We start from the raw sequence: 26,247 nt of genomic DNA on the forward strand, positions 1-26,247 counted from the left end.
CTGAATGGATGCCTAAACGTAGTGAGACAGCACACTTTAAGAAAATATTCAGTATAACTGGTAATTCATTAAATTAAAATTACTGGTCATGTTGGACTCCAACCAGTGATTGACAGCCTTGCTTGTAAAAGTGCGCAGGCAAAGCTGTCAATCAGTGAAGACTATAAGAAAAGCGGCTGTACTACATGGCTTACCTGTACATTCCTGTCAATCAGAGTATCATCAAGTCTCGTAGCTATGGCAATCGCCTTTTCTTGTCTTGACTTGTCCAAATGATACATCATTTTTGCACCTGTAGGAAAAAATAAAAGCTCATTCCTAGTTTGATCGTTTTTCTAGAATCATGCCCTCTTTGCCCGGTGTGATGAGGAGGTCTGTTTCTGAAACAATACATGTATTCACCAAGGACCTTTTAAGTGTATTTTTACCTCCTATTCAGATCTCCAATAAGAATATGTGGATATCACAGCTGGAGATCAAATCTATTTCATTTCTTTTTGATAACAGAGGGTGAATTCATCAATTCTACATTGTACCTGAAAGCAAATGCTGAATGGAGGTAGGATTGTTTTTGAGAAACTCTTCATTGAAGCTTTCCAGATTCTTGTTGGTAAAGACGATCTTCATTTCATGTAATAGTACTTTAATCACTATGTCAGGCAGATTACTGTGATCTGAAACTGGAGACATGAAAAATAATCAGTATTGTGAAAGCAGTAGGGCCTAAGGAAGAGAATTCCAGAAACTAAGAATAAATATAGCGGAGGCCCGGATTTACAGGATTACCTGATTTTGAGAAGCGAATTAAAGACTCGTGCAACCATGGGTTATTGCCATCAATAGAAAAAGCTCTTTTGACAGACTGCAACATCAAGAGGAATTTTCCTATGGTCAAAGAAATGACAAATGTTACATTAAAAGCAATAGAAATAATAATAATAATAATAATAAAAACAAACTTATTATTACAATATAAATACACAAAAGCACACATAGGATAACCCTTTGAGGACAAAGGGACAGATTTGTCTCACAGTTTTAAACTTAAACCAATAAAATGTTATCAACTTGCAGTCCTTATAAGATTATAAGATTAGGGCTCTGTTCACATCTGGGCTTCACAAGTGTTTCATCAAGCTACAGATGTAACAAGTGGCAAATGACCATTAGTTGGCCGCTACAATACAAAGTTAATAGATTATGTGATTTGCCAAACTTGACAAACACTATACAATTGTATGTTAGCGTGAATCGGACATTAGTTTGGCGCTTGATACATCTATATCTACTAATGTTGAAAGCAAAAATGAATCTGTCAGAAATATTGGAAACTGGAAAGACCATCAAAGAAAACAGGGGCTATCACTGTGTGCTTAGATGTGTTAAACAGATCCATTAACAGAACATGGCTTTTATTCTACAACCCCTGGCAAAAATTATGGAATCACTGGGCTCGGAGGATGTTTATTCAGTTGTTTAATGTTGTTGAAAGAAAGCAGATCACAGACATGGCACAAAACTAGTCATTTCAAATGGCAACTTTAGGGCTTTAAGAAAGACTAAAAGAAATCAAGATAAAAAATGTGGTACTCAGTAAGGGTAATTTTTTTCAGACAAAGCAGAGGGAAAAAATTATGGAATCACTCAATTCAGAGGAAAAAAATATGGAATCATGAAAAATAAACACAAAAGAACACTCCAATTCATCACTAGTATTTTGTTGCACCACCTCTGGCTTTAATAACAGCTTGCAGTCTCTGAGGCATGGAATTAATGAGTGACAAACAGTACTCTTCATCAATCTGGCTCCAACTTTCTCTGATTGCTAGTGCCAGATCAGCTTTGCAGGTTGGAGCTTTGTCATGGACCATTTTCTTCAACTTCCACCAAAGATTTCAATTGGATTGAGATCCGGACTATTTGCAGCCCAGGACATTGACCTTATGTGTCTTCTTTCAAGGAATGTTTTCACAGTTTTTGCTCTATGGCGGGATGCATTATCATCTTGAAAAATGATGTCATCATCCCCAAACATCCTTTCAATTGATGGAATAAGAAAACTGTCCAAAATATCAATGTAAACTTGGGAATTTATTGAAGATGTAATGACAGCCATCTCCCAGTGCCTTTACCTGACATGCAGCCCCATATCATCAATGTGGAAATTTTCATGTTCTCTTCATGCAGTCATCTTTATAAATCTCATTAGAACGGCACCAAACAAAAGTTCCAGCATCATCACCTTGCCCAATGCAGATTCGCGATTCATCACTGAATATGACTTTCATCCAGTCATCCACAGTCCACGATTGGTTTTCCTTAGCCCATTGTAACCTTGTTTTTTTCTGTTTAGGTGTTAATGATGGCTTATGTTTAGCTTTTCTGTATGTAAATCCCATTTCCTTTAGGCAGTTTCTTACAGTTCGGTCACAGACATTGACTCCAGTTTCCTCCCAGTCATTCCTCATTAGTTTTGTTGTGCATTTCCTGTTTTAGAGACATATTGCTTTAAGTTTCCGGTCTTGACTCTTTAATGTCTTCCTTGGTCTACCAGTATGTTTGCCTTTAATAACCTTCCCATGTTGTTTGTATTTGGTCCAGATTTTAGACACAGCTGACTGTGAACAACCAACATCCTTTGTAACATTGCGTGATGATTTACCTTCTTTTAAGAGTTTGATAATCCTCTCCTTTGTTTCAATTGACATCTCTCGTGTTGGAGCCATGATTCATGTCAGTCCGCTTGGTGCAACAGCTCTCCAAGGTGTGATCACTCCTTTTTAGATGCAGACTAACAAGCAGATCTCATTTGATGCAGGTGTTAGTTTTGGAAATGAACATTTACAGGGTGATTCCATAATTTTTTCCTCAGAATTGAGTGATTCCATAATTTTTTCCCTCTGCTTGGTCTGAAAAAAAATTACCCTTACTGAGTACCACATTTTTAATCTTAATTTCTTTTAATGTTTCTTAAAGCCCTAAAGTTGCCATTTGAAATGACTTTAGTTTTGTGCCATGTCTGTGATCTGCTTTTTTTCAACAACATAAAACAACTGAATGAACATCCTCCGAGACGGGTGATTCCATAATTTTTGCCAGGGGTTGTACAAGGAAACCAAAATGGTAATGTGATAGAAAGTCAGAGTAAGTGGACTTCAAGTGCGCTGCTGATTCAGAAACGAATCATAGAACAAATAAATAAAAAGTGTCTTATTTGTCAACGCGTTTCAGAGTCAAATTCGACTCCTTCTTCAGGACAACCACAAGTGAGCAGCTTTCAAACAAATCGACAACCTTAATACCCAGATGAGACCCTATTGCGCTTTTTATCATTTTACAGAATGCTAATGTGAGTAGAGCCCAATTCTAGAAAAAAAGAGAACACTACAACAGCCTGAATCACTTCATCAACCATGATTAAATTGTGTAACTATATAAGACTCTGCTGGTTATTTCTTTACCTTTTCTAAAATAGATCTCAAATGCCAATAAATGTGTTTGGATATTGTTAGATGCAAGAGTTTTCAATGGTGTGAGGAATTTGATCGCTTCTTCTAGTGGGTTTTCCGCCTGTTTTGAAAGACAAAAATAAGTGTGAAATTTACATTTGATACATTGTATCATTGTGATCTCTTCTTAACGTATCCAAGCACATTCTTGTGATCATGAATGCATTGTGACTATTCATTATGACATTTAACTCATTAGTGAGGCTTGCAGCAAGTAAGAAGCATGTCAAGACTACAAAACTCATCATCATATAAAAATGTTTGCTATGAGACCATCTATTCGTCTCTTGTGAGCAGGAACATCTCAATAACATCACTTGGTGCTTCTTGCTCAACAAAGGAAAGCTCCGACTGGGCAGGGTGGCTTCTTGCACCTAAATATTAGCTCAATGAACGAAGTGTCTCTTTTCCAGTAAAAACAAATGCTAAATGTCAATGAAAGTGTGATGCTCATAATCACAACTGCAGAAAGTATCAAAAATTCCCACTTTGTACAATAATAGCATATCCACAGGCTATGCCATACATGTATAGTTTATACCGGACCCATCATATATCTTGAGAAAGGAGCCCATTGGTGGGACCTGTATCTACTATACATGTGTGGCATATACCGTGGCTAATACATGAGACGGGAACACACTTTTAAACAGGTTGAATCCGGACAATGTGTAATATACACGGACCACTCAGTTGCATGGTTGCAATCACGTGCAGACCATTTCCATTTCACTCAATAAGTTAGAAGAGAAAGGATTGAGCATGTTATACTCTCTACATGGTCCAGACATCCAAGTATACTTTGTATTCAGAATTATTAAGACCAGATCAATATTGTCACGCAGTCTCGGCGTTCAGGAGGTCAGGAGCCTATGCTGACCCTACACTGAGGCCCTGCCTAATCCCTCTACCTGGAGGTACTGTTGATGGTACAGAGGTCCAGGCCGCCAGCGTAAACCTACCTCCTGAGAATCCCTGAACCTCAGTAATCTAGTCCTGAGAAGGACCCCGATCACAACAATTGGGGACAGGACCGTATATGCCAAACACAGTACAAGACGAACGAGACAGTACAAGGGGCAAACCAAAAACCACCTTGCATACAAAAAACTTACACCACTACAACGGAGGGAACACCAACGGGTAAGAGGATAAAGAATAAAGCGAGGAAGGGAAAAAACCACACCGAGTACACTTCGCTCCTAACTCCACAATACCACGTATCACTCTGATAGTCTGCATGAAAAGCTTTCACCGACAACTACCCTATCAGAACGGCAGGTATTAGAAGGAGTCCCAATACTGCAGAATTAACTGCAGCTGGGCGAGGCTGGGCCTCATCTAGCACAGAGAGAGAGAATTAACTCCCTCCCTGCCGAAAAACACCAAGCACCAAAAACTCAGCTGCGAGAAGTCAGGCTGTGTAATCGCGACGATCTTCGTGGCGACACACCCGTGACAAATATGTAATGATTTTGTAGGGATATTGGATGCACTTGACCTCAGATGTAACCTAAAATTACAGTGTAAGGGTGCTTTCACATTGCGTTCTGTGTCCCCGTCGGGGTATACGTGCCAAATTCCACACAAAATGGGGTCTGGACTTATGCTCTGTCGGGGGCCATAGACTGCAATGGTGATGGCAGAGCGAATGTGAGCTCTGCCGTGCACTTTTTTCTGAGTGTACGCCCACAGGAGGCGGACACTCAGACACAGCAGCCTACGTTTGAGTGACCGCCTCCTGTGGTTGTACACTCCCGAAAAAAAGTGCACGGCAGAGCTCACATTCGCTCTGCCATCACCATTGCAGTCTATGGCCCCCGACAGAGCATAAGTCCAGACCCCATTTTGTGGGGAATTTGGCAAGTATGCCCCGACAGGGTCACAGAACGCATTGCAAAAACACCCTAAGCCTTCAGATAAGAAAATCCAAATGCAGGTAGCAAAAGTGTCATAAACATAAGTAATACTGGATTTATACTGTATACCTCCCCAAGAAGCCAGAAAAGATGTAAATGTACAGGATAGGATCATAGAACTGTAGGATCAGAGGCCAGCCTACCCTTTCCAGTTTCTCAGGGACTAGCTCTTCTTTAGGCCCGCTGGTATCTTCTTCCTCTTCATCCCTCTTCTTCTTCTGATTCTTTTGCTGGCGTTCTCTCTCAGCGTGTTTCCTCTCTTCTTCCAGTTTGGCTTTCTTCTGAGCTCTCCTTTGCTTACTTAGCACTTTCTTAAGCTCTTTTGCAGATAGGTGTTCTAAATACAAAATCAATTGATGTGCTTATTATTGCTGATGACCCCAAGAACCCATTTCAACATAGCCACACACAGACACAGCTGTTGACAGTCTAAATAAGTCTGCACTGATTCATTTCTTAACATATATCTTTATAGCAATCGGTGCTCCATTCTTCTGATACACTGCTACAAATCCCCTGCATAGCAGAGAACCGGGGGGCTTAGGCTATGTTCCCACCTTGCGTTCTTGCTACTTTTTTGTGGCAAATTATAAGCTGCGTTTTACAGTACCAGCAAACGCTATGAGATTTCAGAAATCTAATGCACATGCATTGTATTTTTTTCCTGACTGAATTGGAAAACTGCTGCGTTTTTGAAAATTGGAGCATGTCGCTTCTTTCAGACTATGTGCCGACGATCAGGTTATAGCAGCGCTTTGGAAGCAGTATATTTTCGCTGCATTCAAAGCGATGTGTCCGATCACACATTGAACAAATGCGGAGTTACCAATTTCTGTTGTCTCCGCAACAGAAACTGACATGCTGAGGCTCGTAAAGCTGTGCCGAGGGTAAGTTTACGCAACGTCAAATAGAAGCACAGTGGGTATGGGATTTCTATAAATCCCATCCACTGTGCTTCTACTGTACAACGCAGCGTTTTGGACGCAGTTCAGGTGAGCTGCGTCCAAATTGCTGCTATTACGGATTATGGGCATATAACCTCAGCATTTTTTTCACTCATAGAAAGCAATGGGTAAGTGCAAAAAAGCAGCACAAATGAAGCAAAATCGCAGGTATCAGGTTTTGCTGCATTTTCGCTGCAGATAATTCAGGAACAACAGGCATTAAACTGTATCAGCATGAAAAACACAGCAAAACCTGTTTTTTAAGCAGCTTCTTTACTGCCAAGAGAGCAGATTTTGCCTGCAGAAAAAAAGCAGCAAAAACGCAACGTGTGAACATAGCCTTACAGTGAATACAGATTCTTAGCTCAATATCAAGACTGCACCCTCTAGTGGTGAAAGCAAGCGGCCAGCCTATTATGTTCTCAATCTGTTTCTATACAGAGGATTAGAAGCTCTGCTTCAGAAAAATGGAGCCGATACCAATATAAGAACAGAATTTTGGACCTAAAATAAGAGGATTTTTGGTTACTCACCGTAAAATCCTTTTCTCGGAGCCTTCATTGGAGGACACAGGAAACCATGGGTGTATGCTGCTGTCACTAGTAGGCTGACACTAGGCAGAAAAAAAGGGCTACCTCCTCCCCAGCAGGCTACACCCACACTGGGAGTGAACTAACCAGCTTGTGAGAAAGCAGTAGGAAAGGAGGTATAAAAGATTACCCTAAGATGAACCAAAAATGGCACAAATAAGGGTGGGTGCTGTGTCCCTCAATCAAGGCTCCAAGAAAAAGGATTTTACAGTGAGTACCAAAAATCCCCTTTTCTCTATCGCTTCATTGAGGGACACAGGAAACCATGGGACGTCCTAAAGCAGTCCCTAGGGCGGGAAGAAACAAGTACTCAAAAGGTAAGTTCGGTCCACTACTGCATGAGGGACCTTCCAATACAGATTGGTGTTGCTGAGGCCGAGTGGCGATACCGTGTAGTACAAGGAGAAGGTGTGGACCGAAGACCAGGAAGGACGAACAGTCCATGGAGCGATAGGAACATTCTGGATAAACTGGAAGTGTCCCCCGTTCAGAGGAGAAACTGTGGAGGAAAAAATAGAACAATGAGTTCAGACCGAAGCACCAGAGTGTCTAATTTAGCGCTCCACCCTGTATGTAAGTCACGGCTAGAACAGATAAGACGGGCTCTAAACCTAAGCGAGTCGGAAAAAGGAGAAGGTCCTGGACTTCCTGCGACCATGAAATGGGGGGCACTAGAAGTTAGCTCCCCGGCCAGGGAACAAGTGTCCCAGAACACTTCCCACTTCCGACAGGCTCAGGGCTCAGGCTAGACGGGAGGATAGCCCCTCCTATACAGGGAAAACTTCGCTCGGAGGGGAAGAATTAAGGACCGATCTGGGGAAGGGCCCGCCTGTTCCATGTGTTACACTGTCCCCCAAATTTACTCAACACGCTTATGTGGAGATGAGAGAAGAAGGCGAAAAAAAAGAGGACAGGAAGATGGTCACCAGAGTCCAACCCTCCAAGGCAAGGATTGAGAACTCTTACCGTGAGAGTAAAGACTATGGCGCCAACGGAGGGAGGATTCCACCCACGGTAGGATTAATCATGATGACATGTCATGCAGAAGTAACGACCGCCCATCTGAAGGGAATGCTCTGTGGAGAACCTTACCTGTCTCTGGAAACGACCCACTGGTTCGTGTTACGCTGGACAGGACCAGCTTGAATAAGGGCCATCATATCCTGATAGGCGGAAGTTCTCTTCGTCGAAACAGAAGGTACGGTAAGAGACATGGCATTAATGAGGTCCTAGTCAGGTAGACGGCAGACTGGTTCAGGTTGTGGAATCAGGTGTTTCATCAAAAGGCGTCTGGAGACCGATAGTCCATCTTGATTCTAGACAAGTTTCAATCCCGAAAGGAAGGAAGAAAAGAAGAGTACCTGCATGCGAAATCCTGAATCCAAAGAGGAGTCTTCCGAGATGAGCTCCGTTACCAACCGTTCTTCCTGCAAATGTTGGGTGCTGCCAACAACTGTCCCTGGAAGTGGAAACTTCTGACTGGACACATGTTAAGCCGGATAGTGCCGGCTTGAGGAAAGGCTTCCATGTCCTGAAAGTCGGAAGTTCTCTTGTCGAAAGAGAAAATTAGGCAAGAGACACAACATTACTGAGGTACCTAACCGGTAGGAGGTAATCAGGTGCTTAGTCTCAAGGCGTCTAGAGACCCTAGGTCTGTTTTGGTCCTTGACATGTGACAGAAGAAAAGGCAAGTACCTGTATGCGGAATAGTCTTCCTAGAGGAGAGCCGCAAACAGCCGATTATAAAACTGATGAAAGGCGTTGACGACAACTGTAGGGAAAAAGAAAACTGGAACAACAACTCAACAACAACTCGTGTATAGGCATCAGACCGGTAGGTCCCACGAAGCCTGGGCGAACCGGGGCGGTCAGGATGAGCAGGACGAGAAGAATCTGTTTTCGTGACGAACTAAGACCTGCTCCCTGGTATGAACAGAGCCTGTAACAGCATCTGGTCTGTAATACCATGTCTGTAATTTGTTGAAGACTTGAAGAGGTCTGCTTCTAAGGAAACAAAAAGGTGAGTGTCGACAAACTGACAAGCTGTGGATAGTGGATCGAATACTACAGGGTTAGCAGCAAACGGATAAAAACACTGTAGCTGCTAATAAAGGGGGGGGAGGTTAGTAGGTCTGAACCGCTAGGGATAATGGACAGAGAGCCCAGATATAGATAAGTAAGTGCCTGGAGCACTACATGGATTTATGCCGTTGAAAAGAGAGACAGCTGTATAGCTGTGGCCATAGATGTTAGTGAGTCTGACCCACTGCAGAGAGTACCCGACAGTTGATGCATAAGAAACCTCTGAAACGGAGATAATGGAGATTGTTGCATGTATGTTCTTAAATATCAGTGGCAAGGTAACACTCTGTTACTGACCTGCCTTAGTCCGAAAGGACTGTTGGCGGTATAGGCAACCACATAGATCTGATGCCATTAGGAAGTGGGCAGGAGTTGGCAGTGGTTTGCCTGGGTAGTCGTGCCATAGGTATGGTCGTGGAGCTGGTGGAACACCAGGTATGTTCCATAAAGGAAGCTCTTCCTGTGGACATGGAGGATGGAGTGATCTGACACACTGCAAGAGTGGCAAAGTATCGAACAGTCAAGGTATGGGCAACTACTCCGTTATAAAAATAATAACTCTGGAGACACCTCGGTTCTGACTTACTATCGCTAGTAGGAACAGTGTGAGGGCACAACCTTGGTGAATTGTGGACCTGTCCGTAGGGAGAGGCATAACACAACTCCTGTGTGTACCATAAACAAGGTAACCTGCTACAGGCAAGGCACCCTGCAGGTACCAGAATGTTAATTGACCAGAAACTGTAGGTTGCAGAAGAATTCGAGAACGATAACTGCTCTGAACACCATTTCCTGAGTATACCTCATTCGCAGGGGCACTCAATCAGATCTCTTCGTGATTGGAGGTGAGAGACACTCTCGAGAAGAGATTGGTCTTTGTGGAAGAGGTTCGTCGTCCTTGACTCAGGCCTGCTTGACAGCTGATACCGGGCTGTTCATCATGTCCTGTGACATGGAGGGGCCGGTTGGAGTCTAGATCGGAATTCGACTCGGGTAGCAGGGTGGAGAGGTCCAACTCTAAAACTATCTCTGGGAAAGAGAAGCGAGACATGGGAGTAGTCCTAGATTATGTAGGAACAAGGGGAGTCCAGACGTAAAGCTGGAGGGCACCCGCTCCCTGGAACTCTGCGCGATCTGCTGTAAAAGCATGCATCTGATACATCTTGGGAAATAATCAGAGCAGCTGAGGCGGATGGTTTGTTTGAGGTCGCAAAGGGACCTCTACCAAAGGTTGGTGAGGTCGGTTACCGGATGCAATAAGGCAGCAACCATTGGAATACCGCTTTCGATCCTGGTGGCGGGGAGCTCCGGAGAGAACTGTGTGCTTGGGGTTGTTGCGGTCGATGCACGGAGATTCCTGCTGACCTATGGATATTGGTACCCTCATACCATAAGTCTTAGCATGGTCTGCCCCACAATCTGTACAGTTTTGGGATTTCCCATGAAATGTCCCACAAACTCTGTGCCATGACGGAGACCGCTGCTGGCGCCGCAACGGAGGCCGCTGCTGGCGCCGTGACGGCGGCCGCTGCTGGCGCGGCGAGGGGGCTGCGGCAGTCACTGAAGGGGACGCGGCTAGCGCCATGATGTAGGCCGTAGCTAGCATTGGATAGGAGGCCGCAGCTGGCGAGGAGATGCGGCAGGGCTAGCGCTGTGACAGGGGTCGCAGTTGGCGCTGATGGAGGCCGCGGCTGGCGCTGTGGCGCGGGCAGCATCTGTAGCTGTGACCCCGGCTGCGGCAGGCGCCAAGATGGAGGCCGCGCGAGTAATGGCGCCGGCGGGAGGAGGGGGCGGAGTCGAAAAGGGCGCACAGAGAGCCCGCGCTGAGGAAATGAAAAAACAGCAGGGATTTGATAGAAAAAAAGGGAGTTAGGAAGAGTCCGTGGCTCTGAGGGGCTAATGGTGCGCTGGGGGGCGTGTGGAATGGAACTAGGCCGAAGCCAGTGCCTAAATTTTGAAAGAGGGCTGGAAATGAGGGAGAACGACCGGGAACAGTATCCAGCTAGCTGTCCTGTGGGGCTCCCACCACCTGAAGAAAGGACTGTAGAAAGGAGGGTACCTGTCTCTGGAGAGGCCCCGACTCCTTCTTCACAGTCCTGAGGACGGCATCAGCAGCCCCCGGTTGAGGGGTGGGGGTCGCTGGAATAGGAACGTCTTTCTTCCCGGACCGGCGGTGCAAAAGAAGGTGTCGACCCTGGATGAGGGGAGGATCACTGACTAGTGATTACCGTCTTCCTCCCGGCCCGCTCCGAGGAGGGGGCTGGGGTGGGGAAAGGCAGGACCATCCGCCACGAGTCACCCCATAACGCTTCAGAAGAGTTAGGGGGAAAAAAGGGTCCTGCCTGTTAGATAAGAGAGTGGACGATGTGGGCGACACCACATTGTTCTCTCTGTCCCAAAAGTTGGGAAATCAGGGTGAACTGTTACACCCTGTTGCCCGAAGTCACAAGCTGTATCTGAAAAAGAAAGGAAAAACATTAATAAAACACAACAAAATGATAGGCTGTGTGCCCACGATGCGTATTTCATGCGTTTTTGGTGCGGAAATTTCCGCAGCGTAAACGCATGATAAACGCATGGTAAGCCTTCTGCCATGGTCCCCTATGCAATTCCGCACTTTCAATGCCCATGCTGCGGATTTTTCCGCAGAGTTTATGCTGCGCTCAAAAATCCGCAGCATGTCCATTAATTTTGCGGAAGCGCTGCGCTTTTGCCGCCATTGACTTGCATTAGAAAGCGCCAATTCCACAAGACTGCATTTGTACTTGCGTTATTGGCGCGTTCTAATGTGCGGATGGTCCCCGAGTGTGGAGAAGATGAGACTCTCCTCCACACCCAGGTACCATAAAAAGCTGTAAAAACAAGAATAAAATAAAAAATAAAGATTATATTCACTTTCCGACGGCCCCCGGTCTCCTTCCCTCTGCTTGCGTGCAAGACTGAAGGACCTGAGGTGACGTCACAGTCATGTGACCGCAGGCCCTTCAGCGCAGTGTCTCGCGATATACCGGCGGCCAGGAACGAACGCGGCAGCACACGCCGGGCCATCGGAGGGTAAGTATAGCTTTATTTTTTTATTTTTAAACATTCACACTATATTAATCCATGCTGGTTGCATGGATTTATATAGTGTGACCTAGTTGTCAAGCACTTTCCAGGTGATGCTAAAATCGCCTGGAAAGCGCTTGTCAATCCGCATGTGAATCCGCATGTATTACACAGGAAAATCGCATGTACAATCCGCATGCGTTTTTTCTGCCAGGGAGATGCAGAAAGGATGCAGAAATTTTCTGCTTCCTTTCTGCATCGTGGGCACATAGCCATAGAGACAGGTCTGAACGAAGACCCATGTCTTGCCTCCTTGGACACTAAGCAAAAACTGGTTAGTTCACTCCCAGTGTGGGTGTAGCCTGCTGGGGAGGAGGTAGCCCTTTTCTTCTGCCTAGTGTCAGCCTCCTGGTGACAGCAGCATACACCCATGGTTTCCTGTGTCCCCCAATGAAGCGATAAAGAAAATAGCGTGTGAACAGTGATGATTCACTTTAAAACAAAGTTTACCTTCTCTTACTACAGCGTTGATTTATCTGTTGTAGTGTATTCTGTCGCAGTACTGTTGTTTTATACAAATTTATACATTAAACTTATTATTATCCACAGATAATCTACCATTCAGGGTAAGTCGTAAGCTGGGTAACAGCCCTTATAGGCACTCTGTTCAGCAAGCATCTGCTACACATGAAATGGCCAAATACAATTTGAGAATACTAAAAGGAAGAGGAATTATATTATATCTTTATTTAAAGAGGACCCGTCACTGGCTTGAGCATGTTAAACTGGTCATATGATGAAATACTGGTTGCCGAGCTGAGTAAAACTAACTTTTGTTTCTTTTTTTTAATTTCTCCTCTGCATTGAAGAGATATTAGCTTGTAAAGTTTAGGTTATAAATTTATATTATAGTTTAACTGGTTGTTACCAAAGATTTGTCTCTGAGGAAGTGTACTTCTTTCCTTTCATGAGGTTGACCAGTTATAAACAGGCAGAGTCATGCAGGTAAAAAAAGAAAGCAGCCTCCTCTCCTCACTGATCTCTGCGGCTACTGTGTAGAGATACACCAGCGCGGAGCTATGCATCATTACAAGCACTTCCAGATCTCAACTCAGTGTGGTCAGCACTCACCCTCCTCCTACACTGACTGCCGTGAGATGAGATGTGGAAAAATTTGTAATGATACATAACTCAGCTCTGCTGTATCTCTACACAGTAGCTGAAGAGATCCAAGAGGAGGGTGTGTTCTTTTCTCCCTTGCATGATGCTGCCTGCTTATGATTTGTCAACCTTATGCAGGAGAAGAAGTACACACCTCTGGTAATGCCAAGTTAAACCATAATATAATTTATACTATAAACTTAACAAGCTAATATCTCTGCAACAAACAGGAGAAATGAAAAAAAAACAAGACTACGTTTTACTCAACTCTGCAGCTGCTATTCCACAATGTGACCAGTTTAACATGCTCAATCTGGTGAAAGGTTCTTTTTAAAGAGGATATGTTTTGCCATTTCACAGGTTGCCAGTAAATATACCCTCTCGGTCACTAATCCAATCACTGCACATACCCGAGTTGACTTCCTGCTCTTTGCTCTCATTCATTAGGGGACTTTCGTGCAGCTTTAGGTAGATTCCTATGGCAGTCTGCGCTGCTTTGAAATAAAAAGCATGCTTTCGCAATACATCTTCCAAACGTAGCAGATCCACATAGGCCCGCAATGTCATTTTTCTCATACAATAAGTGTGGAAGTCAAACTGGTCATCCGTGATTTCAAAAAAATGCTAAAAGAGAAGAACATTTAGTAAAAACAAGGAAATATTGCTTATTAAAGAGATTCTTCCTAATTGTGGATGACCAGTGTTTTCTATACAAGGGACTATAATGACAAAATATTTTGTAACATTTGATTAATTCAGTATCTGATCCCAAAACTCAGACATTCCTTTTCAGCCTCTACTAGACTAGAAGCAGAAGACGATAGATAGCCAATTATGACTCTACAATTATACCAGTCCATAGTTTATTTTAGAGATTCTATAACCTTTCAAATAGTTTTATGTATAAACTTACCCTTTCGATCTCATGGCATTTCTTTAATGCTTCCCCAAACTTTCCTAGTCGCTGGTAAGCAGCGGCACATTCAGTCTGGAACCACATACATTGCATCTCATTCAAATTCTCCATTGCCGGGGTGCCTTCCTGAAAGAAGCAAGTCACAGAAGGGATTGTCTACTTATGGATCACCATACACATGAGATAACATTTGTTAGGCACACAGCTATCTCTCCTGTCTCTACCATACACATGCTCGACTCAGCCAAGCGTTCATATAAGGAGAGAGTGTGGCTCCGAGAGGGGCCATTGGCAGTAGCTTATCTGCCTTAAAAACAAGGATCAGGCAGTGGAATTCTAATTGGCAGTCCTAGCATCTCCTGACTTCATCTGTTCAGGGACATTCGAGAGGCCCCCATACACATGAGATGGTTGGCCGTTCCTGCAGAAAATTGGCATGTCCACTTTTTCATCTAATGCATATGAGGGTGTTTTTTTTTTAAAAGATAGAGGACTGAGATACATATTCTATTCAACCATATTCGCAAAAATAACTTTTTACTGTATGATCAGTGTGTACCCTTGTAAACTTGGAGCACATCTCTTCTGCCTCCTGAATCATATCGGCCCGCAGCATGTACTTTGCACATTTGGAGTTAATAAATCGGTCTGCAGTATCCAGAGACTGAGCTTCATCCATCCACTTGGCAGCTTCTTTAAGGTTTCCTATATGCTGGCGATAGACAAATCATGGTAATTATTTCCCAAGTGTTCTCCAAAGGTACATAAAGTCACAAAGGAATTTCAGAATTAGAATAACTTTAAAATCAGTGACAATGGATCACTGACAGAACTGTAATCTATTGGGCAGCACGGTGGCTCAGTGGTTAGCAGTGCAGCCTTGCAGCGCTGGGGTCCTGGGTTCAAATCCCACCAAGGACAAAATCTGCAAGGAGTTTGTATGTTCTCCCCATGTTTGCGTGGGTTTCCTCCTGGTTCTTTGGTTTCCTCCCACACTCCAAAGACATACTGATAGGGAATGTAGATTGTGAGCCCCAATGGAAACAGTACTTATAAGGTCTGTAAAGCGATGTGGAATTAATGGCGCTGTATAAATGAGTAAAATAAATATTGTAAGACTGGTTTCAAGTAAAGAAAGCGCATTTACTGAATAGACAAAAAGATATAACATTTTCTTATATACTTTATTTTTAATTTTTCACCATTTAAAAGATCTTTGTTGTCAGTGAATGAGAACATTCTCCTTTACATTTGGAAACATTGGGGGAGATTTACCATGCTCCAGAATTCGGATACAGTTTATGCCAAAACCTTTTGTACATGTAAACCTGCCCCAGCGTAACGAACAAGAGCGCAGTCTAAATTGTGGAGAAAACTGCAGTTCAGTGAAGGCGCTTTAGTTATGGTTTTTCATTAGTTTCCCATTTTGCTAAAAACACCATTCTTGGAAGTGCTCCCAGAACCACTCCTATGTGACAAATTAAATTTCACATGTCTCAATGTAGCTTTTTTTAGGCACAAAAACTACAACAGATTGGGAACACTGTAATTTTAAAAAGGTTTTCAAAGACAATATATGTACAAGGGTTTTATAATTCATATTTATTACATCTGGACTTAGGGATTTCAAGATGTGAATTGTCTCACTAAGAGACAGGAAGAAAAGTGGTGCTACTAATCTAAGTTTCCTGACCCTTGTACTCACAAACTGCAGTCTTCAGCTGTTCCTGGTGCCACTCCGGTCCCCTGGTGTCATCTTGGGACCACACACAACTTCTGACTGACCGGACGTCAGAGGTAACGGTCACAAGCTCGCAATGCAAGTCTATGAGAGCCTCATTGTTCTTCTCATAGACTCATATTAAGTTGTGACTGCCAGCTTGCCCAGCAAACACTGGAGCGATCCAGCAGGTCACAATCTGCTGGAGACCAACCGGAGCAGCGATGAGAACATAAGACGACGGCGGCTGGTGAGGATAGTACTAGGCGCAGGGAACTTAAGACTAGTGACACCACTCCAAGTGCTGCAATAAAAAAAAATATGCTGGCGCGGTGCATTAAACACAATATAACTTCTCAATTTAGATAAACTATATGAGTAACCAGGACTAAAACTCCAAAAGTATCAAAAACATGACGGAATAAAGTAAAAACAAAAAAAAGGAGTACATTGTGCCAGTAAATATTTTTTCAATAATATAAAGTAAGAGATATAGTAAAATAGACATAGTAGTAGCACTCTATATGAGATAGCCAGCACATTCCTATTTTACTATATCTCTTACTGTCTTGCAATGTATGCTACTTTGATAATACCTTAATATACTGGATTAGCTCCTATGTAAATCCATGTAATTTATGCAGCACTTTGCTATAATTAATTATACTGGCCATATCTAACAATTTTATATTATTGAGTAAAATATTTACGGGCACAATATACTCTCTTCTTGTTTTGGCTTTTCTTTATGCACTCATGTTTTTGGTGTTATTAGGACTGTATACTTTGTAGTAAATTCTCTTGTGTGAGCAGGACCAGGTCTGTACAGTTTACAGTCCATAGAGGTCAATAAGAATGTGGAACTTTATTTGGGAAGTCACAGTCAGTTCAAAGGCAGCAACTAGATAATTACAAGGGATGGAAGGATGCTCCGATGATGGGAGGATGCAAAAGTTGGGCCTGTTTAGCTTAGAAAAAATAAAGTCATTTAGATGTATAAATATATGTGTGGTAAATACAAAGCACTGGCACATGATTTATTCCTTACAAAGGACCAGGAGACTTTTTTTTACAAGTGGAGGAAAGGCAATTCCAGCAGCTAAGAAGGGAAGGATTCTCTACAGTTAGAGTAGCCAGACTGGTGAATGCCCTAGGGCAGTGATGGCGAACCCTTTACAGACCGAGTGCCCAAACAGCAACCCAAAACCCACTTATTTAAAAATCGCCAAGTGCCAACATGGCAAATTAACCTGAATACTGAGGTTTTAGTTTAGAAAAAACTCATACAGAGAGCAGGCGAAGGGGTTAAGAGATCAGACGAGGGCAGCATAGAGCAGCCACAGAAAGGAGCAGGGATATGAGACGACAGAAATAAAGAATGTGCTCACCCCCATCTTGGTATATGCCCCAATCCTTGTATATATGCCGCCCTCCCCCAATCCTTGTATGTATGCAGCCCCCAAAGTATGTATGTTGCCCCCAATCCTTGTATATATGCTACCCCAATCCCTGCATATATGTTGCCCCAATCCATGTATGTATGCTGCCACCAATCGATGTATATATGCCTGCCTCCCCCAATCCTTGCATATATGCTGCCCCAATCCATGTATATGCTCCCCCCAATCCTTGTATGTATGCTGCCCTACCCCAATCCATGTATGCATGCTGCCCCCAATCCATGCATATACGTCTACCTCCCCCAATCCTTGCATATATGTCTACCTCCCCCAATCCTTGTACATATGCCTGCCTCCCCCAATCCTTGTATATATTCTGCTCCCAATCCATGTATATGCTCCTCCCTCCCTCTTCCCCTCCGCCCCATGCCGGCACTGCTGTTCATCGCATATAGGAAAAAAAACTCCTACTCACCTTCCTTCATCTCCCGCGCCGCATCCTCTCCTGTAGCCGGCAGCTGACTTCAGCGTCCTAGCAACGGGGGCGCATGACGTCACTGCCATGCGCCCAGTCGCGTGTACGCTGACATCAGCTGGTGACCTCTGATTGGCCAGCAGCGTGTATTGCAGCGCAAGAGCCTGGCATTTTGTGCGCTGCAATACACCTTCAGCTAGATGTGTGTCAAGGACCCCACATCTAGCTGAAGTAGGGGCTGGCGTCGGCACTCAGCGGGCTCAGAGTCCTCACCCGCCGAGCCGGTCCAGGTGCGTTAGTGCTGTGGAGATGGAGCGCGTGCCCACCGGGAGGGCTCTGCGTGCCATAGGTTCGCCAGCACTGCCCTAGGGTAAGAGGCAGTAATAGCAAACACTATAACAGCATTTATAAAACGGCTGGATGCTTTTCTCACAAGAAATGGCATTTTGGGTTATAAAGCTAAAGCTGATAAATGATTACAAATGAGAAGAATTACATTAATGACATGCTTCATAACGATACCTTGTAGATTTTAGCTTTCATATAGAAGAGTTCTATTAATGTCGGAGTGCTGGCAATGGCAGCATTGATGTAGTCTAATGCCACAGACCACTGGCCAAGTTTATCAAAGTGCTGTGCTAAGAAATAACGCACCCACAAAAGGGTCGTGGGTGGTTCCCGCTCCTCATTGTCTGCAAGAGTAAAAACAAATGGGATTTTATGCACTTTTTTTCTTTATTAAAGGGGTTTTCAGAAAACACCGGATTCCATCTGCAGTCTGTTTTGAAAAAAACAAAACGTAAAACAAATTGTGCTTTATTCACCCTCCTTGGGTCCAACAACGCTGTTGATGTTAGGTCAGCACTGCTGCTGCGAACAATAACAGACACTGGGAGCCGCAGCAAAAACTCAGTGCTGGAGTAAGGGGGGCGAGTAAGGCGCAGTTTGTTCATTTAAAAAAATAAAAACAAAAAAAAAAAACCTAAAAACAAGAAAACCTCAAAAAAAATAAATAAATAAAGTCTAAAGCAGGGATTATAGAGAACAAAAACAAGGTGGATTTTAAATTCAAGTTAATGGCTACCATCATTTATAGAGTTAAATTAAACAGGTAATGACAAAAGCTCCTTTTTCTGAAAAGTTCGTAAGTAACACCAACCTTATTATAGATTTCCACACAAAATATTAGTTGATTTTAATGCTCTAAAAATCATTTAAAAAAAAAACACAACACCCGGAAACCAGGTTTACAGATTTCAGTTAGCTGGAACTAATGACAATTTATAAAACTAGAGTCCATTTTTATCTGTATGTGTATGATAAAGCCAATCTGCTGTCACGGGTTACAAAGCTCAATGGTCGTGCAAGGGATAAATATACACCGTGTATTAGTGTAGTAGCTTCAATTCCTCAAAAAGGCAAAGAAAAAGAAGCGTTGAAAGTGTCATTACTTACTGTACGTCATTAATGTCACTACAGCACAGGCTGCTTTCTGGGCATTTATTATATACTAAAATTCTCACTTTACATCGATCATCCAGTACATGATTATAATTAAATAACTGGAGCAAAGGGACAGAGAAATCTTACCGTCAGAGTTAAATAGGCCACATGTTTTCAATGAGTTTTCAAAACCAATAACAAGTTCCTCTATTATTAGCACCTGGAAGACAAAACACACGCCCAAGATAACATGTATCAATGTAGGTACTATATAGTACAACAATTCCCAAAAAGTTGGGACACTGTGTAAAATGTAAAGAAAACAAAAACGCAATGATTTGGAAATCTCTTACAGCCATATCTTATTCACCACAGAAGAGAGAACACAGACCAGAAGGTAAAAGTTAGACATTTTTACAATTCTTTGGAAAAAATTAACTCACTTAGAAATTGATGGCAGCTACGCATCTCAAAAAAGTTGGGACAGAGCCATGTCTACCATTGTGTACCATCCCCTCTTCTTTTTACAACAGGCTGTAAATGTCTGGGAAGTGGGGAATGTTGTCTCATTCTTCCCTCATGTTAGATTCTTGCTGCTCCTCCGTCCTGCGTCTTCTCTGCTGGATATTTTGTATTCATAATGTGGCAAATGTTTTCTATTGGTGAAAGGTCTGGATTGAAAAAGTTCAGTTCATTACCCAAATTCTTCTTCTGTGAAGCCATGATGTTGTGATAAATGCAGTATGTTGTTTAGCATGATCTTGCTGAAATATGCAAGGCCTTCTCTGAAATAGACATTGTCTGGATGGGAGCATATGTTGTTCTGAACCCTCCATATGATTGATAGTGCCTTTCAAGATGTTTAAGCTGTACATACCATAGGCACTAATGTAACCCCATACTATCAGAGATGCAGGCTTTTGAACTGTGCATTGATAACAAGCTGGATGGTCCCTCTCCTCTGGAGTCCATAGGGCACGACGCCTTTGGTTTCCATAAGCAATTTCCACAGAACAGTTTTCCATATTGCTTCAGTGTATTTTAAATGAGCTTTGGCGCAGAGAATAAGACAGCGCTTCTGGATTGTATATATTAATGGCGTCCTCTTTGCATGATAGAGCTTTAACATGTATTTGTGAATTGCACGGTGAATTCTGTTCACAATGACTTTTGGAAACATTTGAGCCCATACAGTGATTTGCAGTGGGTTTATCCAAAATCTCTGATTCTTTTGAGGATTTTATGTATTGTAGATGGTGGAATATTCAAAATCTTTGTAATTTTAGGTTGTGGAACATTTTTCTAAAATTGAACCACAAATTTTAGATTCAGTTGTTCAGTTTGACGAGCCTCTGACTATCTCTGCCTCTGAGAGACTCTGCCTTGCTATCATGCTATTTTGATGTACAGTCATGTGACGTTCAATATTGACCCTCCAGCTGTTTTTCATTAGTACCACCTTTACAGCTTTTTGATAACCCTGCCCCAACGTTTTTGAGAAGTGTTGCTGCCATCAATTTCAGAATGAGTAAATCTTTAAAAAAAAAAGAAGAAAAAAAAAAGGAAAAACTGCGTTCTATATTATTTTGTCAATAAAACAGAGCAATAACAGATTTGATTTCAAAATCATTGCATTCTTGTTTTTTTAACATGTTACACAATACCCCAAAGTTTTTGGAATTTGGAATATTTTATATTATATAGCTTTTCCATACATAAAATTTGGCTTGGTACATGCTATACTGTGTCTCTAAAGGATTAGCATACAGTATTTTGACAGAACCATCCTCACTATTGCAGAAATAATCACGCATTTACCTTCTCCGCAGAGGTGTACAGTGATTTCAATGTTGTAAACAATGGCGGGCAGCCCTTGCAAAAGTTCAATCGTAAGAACTTATCCATTCGTCCTCTTAACTTGCTGCCTAGAAAAAGGAAAAGCAATCATAGTCTCATAGTCCACGTGCTCTATGTACACTGTCACTTCATTGCACAGGCCACCGGTGGACTCATACCGGTAGACATGTCAGCTGAAACATTCTCCTTTTTTATTCATAAGCCAGTAAAGGGTGATATGCGTCATGTCCATGGCGAAAGTTTTCTCACAGCTACACATATATTATTTAACCCACACCTCATTGAGCGTGTTCCTATAGTTACACCGTTTAGTCCAGTGAACATCTTTAACAGCGTGACTGCTGTAAGTCCTCAATACACGGACATCTGGCAGAGGAGACACTAAGGCGTGTATGGTCGCAATATCAGATGGATATCAGGCAGTTTTGGTGGGAACTGTCTTACCCAGAGGGTGGAAGTGTCTCTCCACACCCTATGCCTGACAGGTAGGAAGAGAGTAGCTGCATAACCCTCTAAAGGGATTGTCCCATGAGCAAAGTACATTTTAATCAATAAATCTTGGAATAATAACAAGTTGCCGAATTGACTGTGTTTAAAAAAAATGATGTGTTTATAAGATTATGAGATAATCTTATAAATGAATCTCTGCTATGTACTATGTTATTTTTGTGGTCTGACCATGGAAAGCTAGTAAGGGAGTATACAAAGGACATTCCAGCTACTCTCAGTTGCTTCTAAGTGTAAGGGAATACATTTCCCTGCCTGTTTGTTTTATCACAGAAGCGAGTGTTTCTGCAGTGTCACCAGTCCTCTGAGCCCACCATAAATCAAGTCCGTGATAAGAGAGCTCAGTGGCCACTGCAGCTGCTACCTCACTGACTTGATTTATGATGAGCTCAGAGGACTGGCGACACGACAAACACCCGCTCCTGATCACAGCATTCTTTTTTTTAAACACATCCAATTGTGAAACTTATTATTCCAAGATCTATTGACTTACGGTGCTTTCACATTCTGCTTTTCTATATGTACTTGGGTCCCGTCAGGGCTTACATCCAAACTCCCTTGTAAAATGTGAGTCAGACGTATGTGCCGACGGGGCCATAAACTATAATGGTGCCGGCAGAGCGACTGTACGCCTACTGGATATGCCTACTGGAGGAAGACACTCAGACGTAGTAGACTGCGTCTGAGTGTCCACCTCCAGTAGGTGTATACGTTGGAAAATGATGCAAGAAAACAACTTGAACAAGCCCAACGTAGATACAACAATCGCAGGAACTGTGTCCCCCTAAGAAGGCTCAGAGAAAGAGATCTTACAGTAAGTACCCAAAATCCTCTTTTCTCTATCGCTTAATTGAAGGACACATTAGACCATGGAACGTCCTAAAGCAGTCCCAATGGTGGGAGAAAAAAATGGATGAGCGTCCAGAACAGCTGTACGTCCGGGCGACTGCGCTAGCAGAACCTTACTACCTAAGCTCGCATCGGCTACGGCATAGGTACAGACTCAGAGTTTTGAGAATGCATGCACGGAAGACCATGTAGCAGCCTTGCAGAGCAAAGGCCTGATGACGAATGTACCAGGAAACCCCCACTGCACGTGTAGAATGAGCCTTGACCCCAGGTGGGGGCCTTCTATCTTGTACCAGATAAGCTTCGAGGATGGCAGAGCAGATCCAATGTTTGTGGCCTTGGAGGCCGGAACACCTCTGTGGTGAACTCACAAACAAAAAGCCAAGGCGTCTAATAGATGATGTTCTGGAAAGCTAGAGACGTAGAGCTCTGACGAGTTCCAACTTGTTGAGGGACTTTTCCTGAGGGTAAGTTGGAGATAGACACAAGGATGGAAGAACAATGTCCTCGTTAAGATGGAAGGGGGAAACCACCTTCAGGAGAAACGAAGGAACAGGACAGAGCACCACCTTGTCCTGATGGAGGAGAAGCAAGGGAGAAAAGCAGGATAGGACCGCCAGCTCCGAGACACCCCTGATGGAGGTGATTTCCACAAGGAAAGCAACCTTCCAAGAAAGCCAGGAGAGAGAAACATTTCGAATTGGCTCAAAGGGGGAGCTCTGAATAGCATTCAGAACGAGATTGAGGTCCCAGGGGTCCCCAGAGAACTATAGGGAGAAACGGAATGAGCGACTCTTTGTCCTGACTTATTATTAAAGTCTCATTAAATTATAATACCATCAAAAAGTTAATTTATTTCAGTTCTTCAATACAAAAAGTGAAACTCATATTATATAGAGACATTACACACAGAGTGATCTATTTCAAGAGTTTATTTTTGTTAATGTTGATGATTATGGCAATGAAAACACAAAAGTCATTGTCTCAGTAAATTAAAATAATTAACAAAAAACACCAGCAAAGGCTTCCTAAGCATTTAAAAAGGTCCCTTAGTCTGTTTCAGTAGGCTCCACAATCATGGGTAAGACTGCTGACTTGACAGATGTCCAGAAGGCAGTCATTGACACACTCCACAAGGTCCCAGAGTTCCAATTTTCATTTGGAAATCAAGGTCCCAGAGTCTGGAGGAAGAATGGAGAGGCACACAATCCAATCTGCTTGAGGTCTAGTGTGAAGTTTCCACAATCGGTGATGGTTTGGGGAGCCATGTCATCTGCTGGCGTAGGTCCACTGTGTTTTATCAAGACCAAAGTCAGCGCAGCCGTCTACCAGGAAATTTTAGAGCACTTCATGCTTCCCTCTGCCGACAAGCTTTTTGGAGATGAAAATTTCATTCTCCAGCAGGACTTGGCACCTGTCCACACTGCCAAAAGTACCAATACCTGGTTTAAGAACAACAGTATGTATAGCTGTGCTTGAATGGCCAGCAAACTCGTCTGACTTTCACCCCATAAAGAATCTATGGGGTATTGTCAAGAGGAAGATGAGAGACACCAGACCCAACAATGCAGATGAGCTGAAGGCTGCTATCAAAGCAACCTGGGCTTCCATAACACCTCAGTAGTGCCACAGGCTGATCGCCTACATGCCAATTGATGCAAAAGAAGCCCCGACCAAGTATTGAGTGCATTTACTGAACACACATTTCAGTAGGCCAACATTTCAGATTTTAAAAACATTTTTCAAGCTGTTATGAAGTATTCTAATTTACTGAGATAATGACTTGTGTTTTCATTGGCTGTAAGCCATGATCATCAACATTAACAGAAATAAACACTTGAAATAGATCACTCTGTTAGTAAGGACTCTATATAATATACGAGTTTCACTTTTTGTATTGAAGAACTGAAATAAATAAACTTTTTGATGATATTCTAATTTAGTGTGATGCAGCTGTAGGTGCCATCTTGATTTAAAGGGTTAGTCAAAATGCATTCTCAGCAAAACAGTGTCATGATGAATGACCATCAATGGCGCTGCCTATCACGTGCAAAATGGCAAGTAAAAGTGGAGCAAAATCCAGACATTGTTCAATTTTTGTTCTACCATTGTTACTTCATCTACTGTAAGCGATATCTGTATTTTGTATGTAACACCTTCTTATGCACAGCACCATGGAATCAATGGTGCTATATAAATAAATAATAATAGTAATAATAATTTATGCAACTGATTTCTAATGTAAATTTTACCTTCTATGAAATCCAGCAGCCTCTATGTGATAGACCAATGAGGTGATTGTACTATGCATAATATCATAGGCAGACACTATTGCTGGTATTTAGTCTTTACCTGTAATGAAGTTTAAGATCAATCTTCTAGGGGAAACTGCTCTTGGATGCCGCTCACAGAATTCATCATAGATCTCAAGTCGTTCTTCAATGGTAGCTAGGAGGAGAAGATTTTCAGTTTCATTAAACTACATGGGTTTCAGGTCCAGCTTCTGAACCATTTATGACAGCTTGTTTCCCTCCCAAAAGGTGTCCTAGTCTAAGAATTAGAGAACCACTGACTCCTTATAACATGTCGTCGAAATGGGAAGAACAGAAATGATAAGCTGGGAGACATTTACCAGGATGCAAAGCTTTCTCCAGATTTTCATAGTATTTCCAGTTATCAGGATTGCGGTTAATAAGGTCTCTAAATACTTCAGTAGCTTCTTTCCATCGTCCGAGATTTAAGTAAACGTCACCTTCAAAACACAAAAACAAAGAGAGGGGTTCAAAGAATTAGATAATTAGAATATAATAGAAATTGTGCAAACCACTGGAGACCATAACTACTCATGCTTCCTAAAAAATAAAAACCTATCTCACACTGACGTAGATAACTAACTGCACTGACACTGCTGAAGTTTTAGGAGATGCTAAGTACTAAGACTGCAAGTACTGAAGTTAAGAAGGAAAAATCAGAAATGCAAGATGGGTGAATACACCTATATAATAAAAAAAAGTTGTTATGTAGGTGTATACACCTACGGGCACTAATGTCTGCCATCTGGCCAAAAAACAGAATAGAGCAGCATGGCATATAGCTGTGATCTGATCCCTTTTAAGAAAACCTGTCACCAGGTGAAAAGTGGCCAGTTTTTGCTCTTATTTTATTCCTACTTATCCCCTGTGTATTCTGTGTTTTTTTAATTCCCTTTATAGTTCCACAAATATGAGCCTTTTAATTTAGTGCTAACTTTTATGGTCTTTCCAAGGTGGTGTGACTCCGCATTATTACTAAAGACCATGACCCGTAAATTAAAAGGCACCTGCATGTTGTTTGAGATTATCTATAGCGGGATTTAACTCAGCATATATGTGACTCCTCTGGTATGGTACGGAAACACTGGAAATGATGCCATCAATGATAATATTGTCTTCTCCGGCATCATGCCTCGCATCTGATGCATTAGCTGTTGCTCTGAAGTGATCCAGTACGGATCAAAAAATGTATCATGTTGTGGTTTTCTGTCCAGGTATGGACGCCGGACAGGTGTAATAAGTGCACAGTTTTGCCAACGCTTGTGCCCGGCTCAGGTGTATACCAACTGGCGAGATACAACTGATATACGAGAACCGAGCCCGTATATACAGCCTGCGAGCATGGATGCCTGCCACTTGTCTTAACACAAGAGGAACATCATTATGTCAAATGTTGCATTTGAGGCTCTGATGTAGGTTTTAATTAATTGTTTAATAATTATAACATTTCCAACAAACTTGAAATGAATGCGGAGACTAAATTCTACTCTTAAGCCAGGCACAGCAGCACCATGG

The 26,247-nt window shown here is 42.6% G+C and overlaps 1 protein-coding gene across 1 annotated transcript in view; it reads right to left on the minus strand.

Moving 5' to 3' along the window:
* Positions 1-26,247, minus strand: part of NAA16 (N-alpha-acetyltransferase 16, NatA auxiliary subunit) — a 40,831-nt gene that overhangs the window by 2,854 nt on the left and 11,730 nt on the right. Inside the window, exons 7-19 of the mRNA XM_073663916.1 lie at positions 25,053-25,172; positions 24,773-24,868; positions 21,026-21,132; positions 19,355-19,427; positions 18,287-18,456; positions 14,729-14,881; positions 14,167-14,295; positions 13,664-13,877; positions 5,572-5,765; positions 3,462-3,570; positions 787-885; positions 537-680; positions 195-292 (exon numbers count right to left, since the gene is read on the minus strand). Of these exons, the coding sequence (XP_073520017.1) occupies positions 195-292; positions 537-680; positions 787-885; positions 3,462-3,570; positions 5,572-5,765; positions 13,664-13,877; positions 14,167-14,295; positions 14,729-14,881; positions 18,287-18,456; positions 19,355-19,427; positions 21,026-21,132; positions 24,773-24,868; positions 25,053-25,172 (1,706 nt within the window). The remainder of the gene's footprint in view (positions 1-194; positions 293-536; positions 681-786; positions 886-3,461; positions 3,571-5,571; positions 5,766-13,663; positions 13,878-14,166; positions 14,296-14,728; positions 14,882-18,286; positions 18,457-19,354; positions 19,428-21,025; positions 21,133-24,772; positions 24,869-25,052; positions 25,173-26,247) is intronic.

The sequence above is a fragment of the Phyllobates terribilis genome, unplaced genomic scaffold (genome assembly GCF_046119375.1).
Source record: "Phyllobates terribilis strain yellow unplaced genomic scaffold, ASM4611937v1 Scaffold_2__4_contigs__length_985480577, whole genome shotgun sequence".
Classification (NCBI taxonomy): Eukaryota; Metazoa; Chordata; class Amphibia; order Anura; family Dendrobatidae; genus Phyllobates; species Phyllobates terribilis.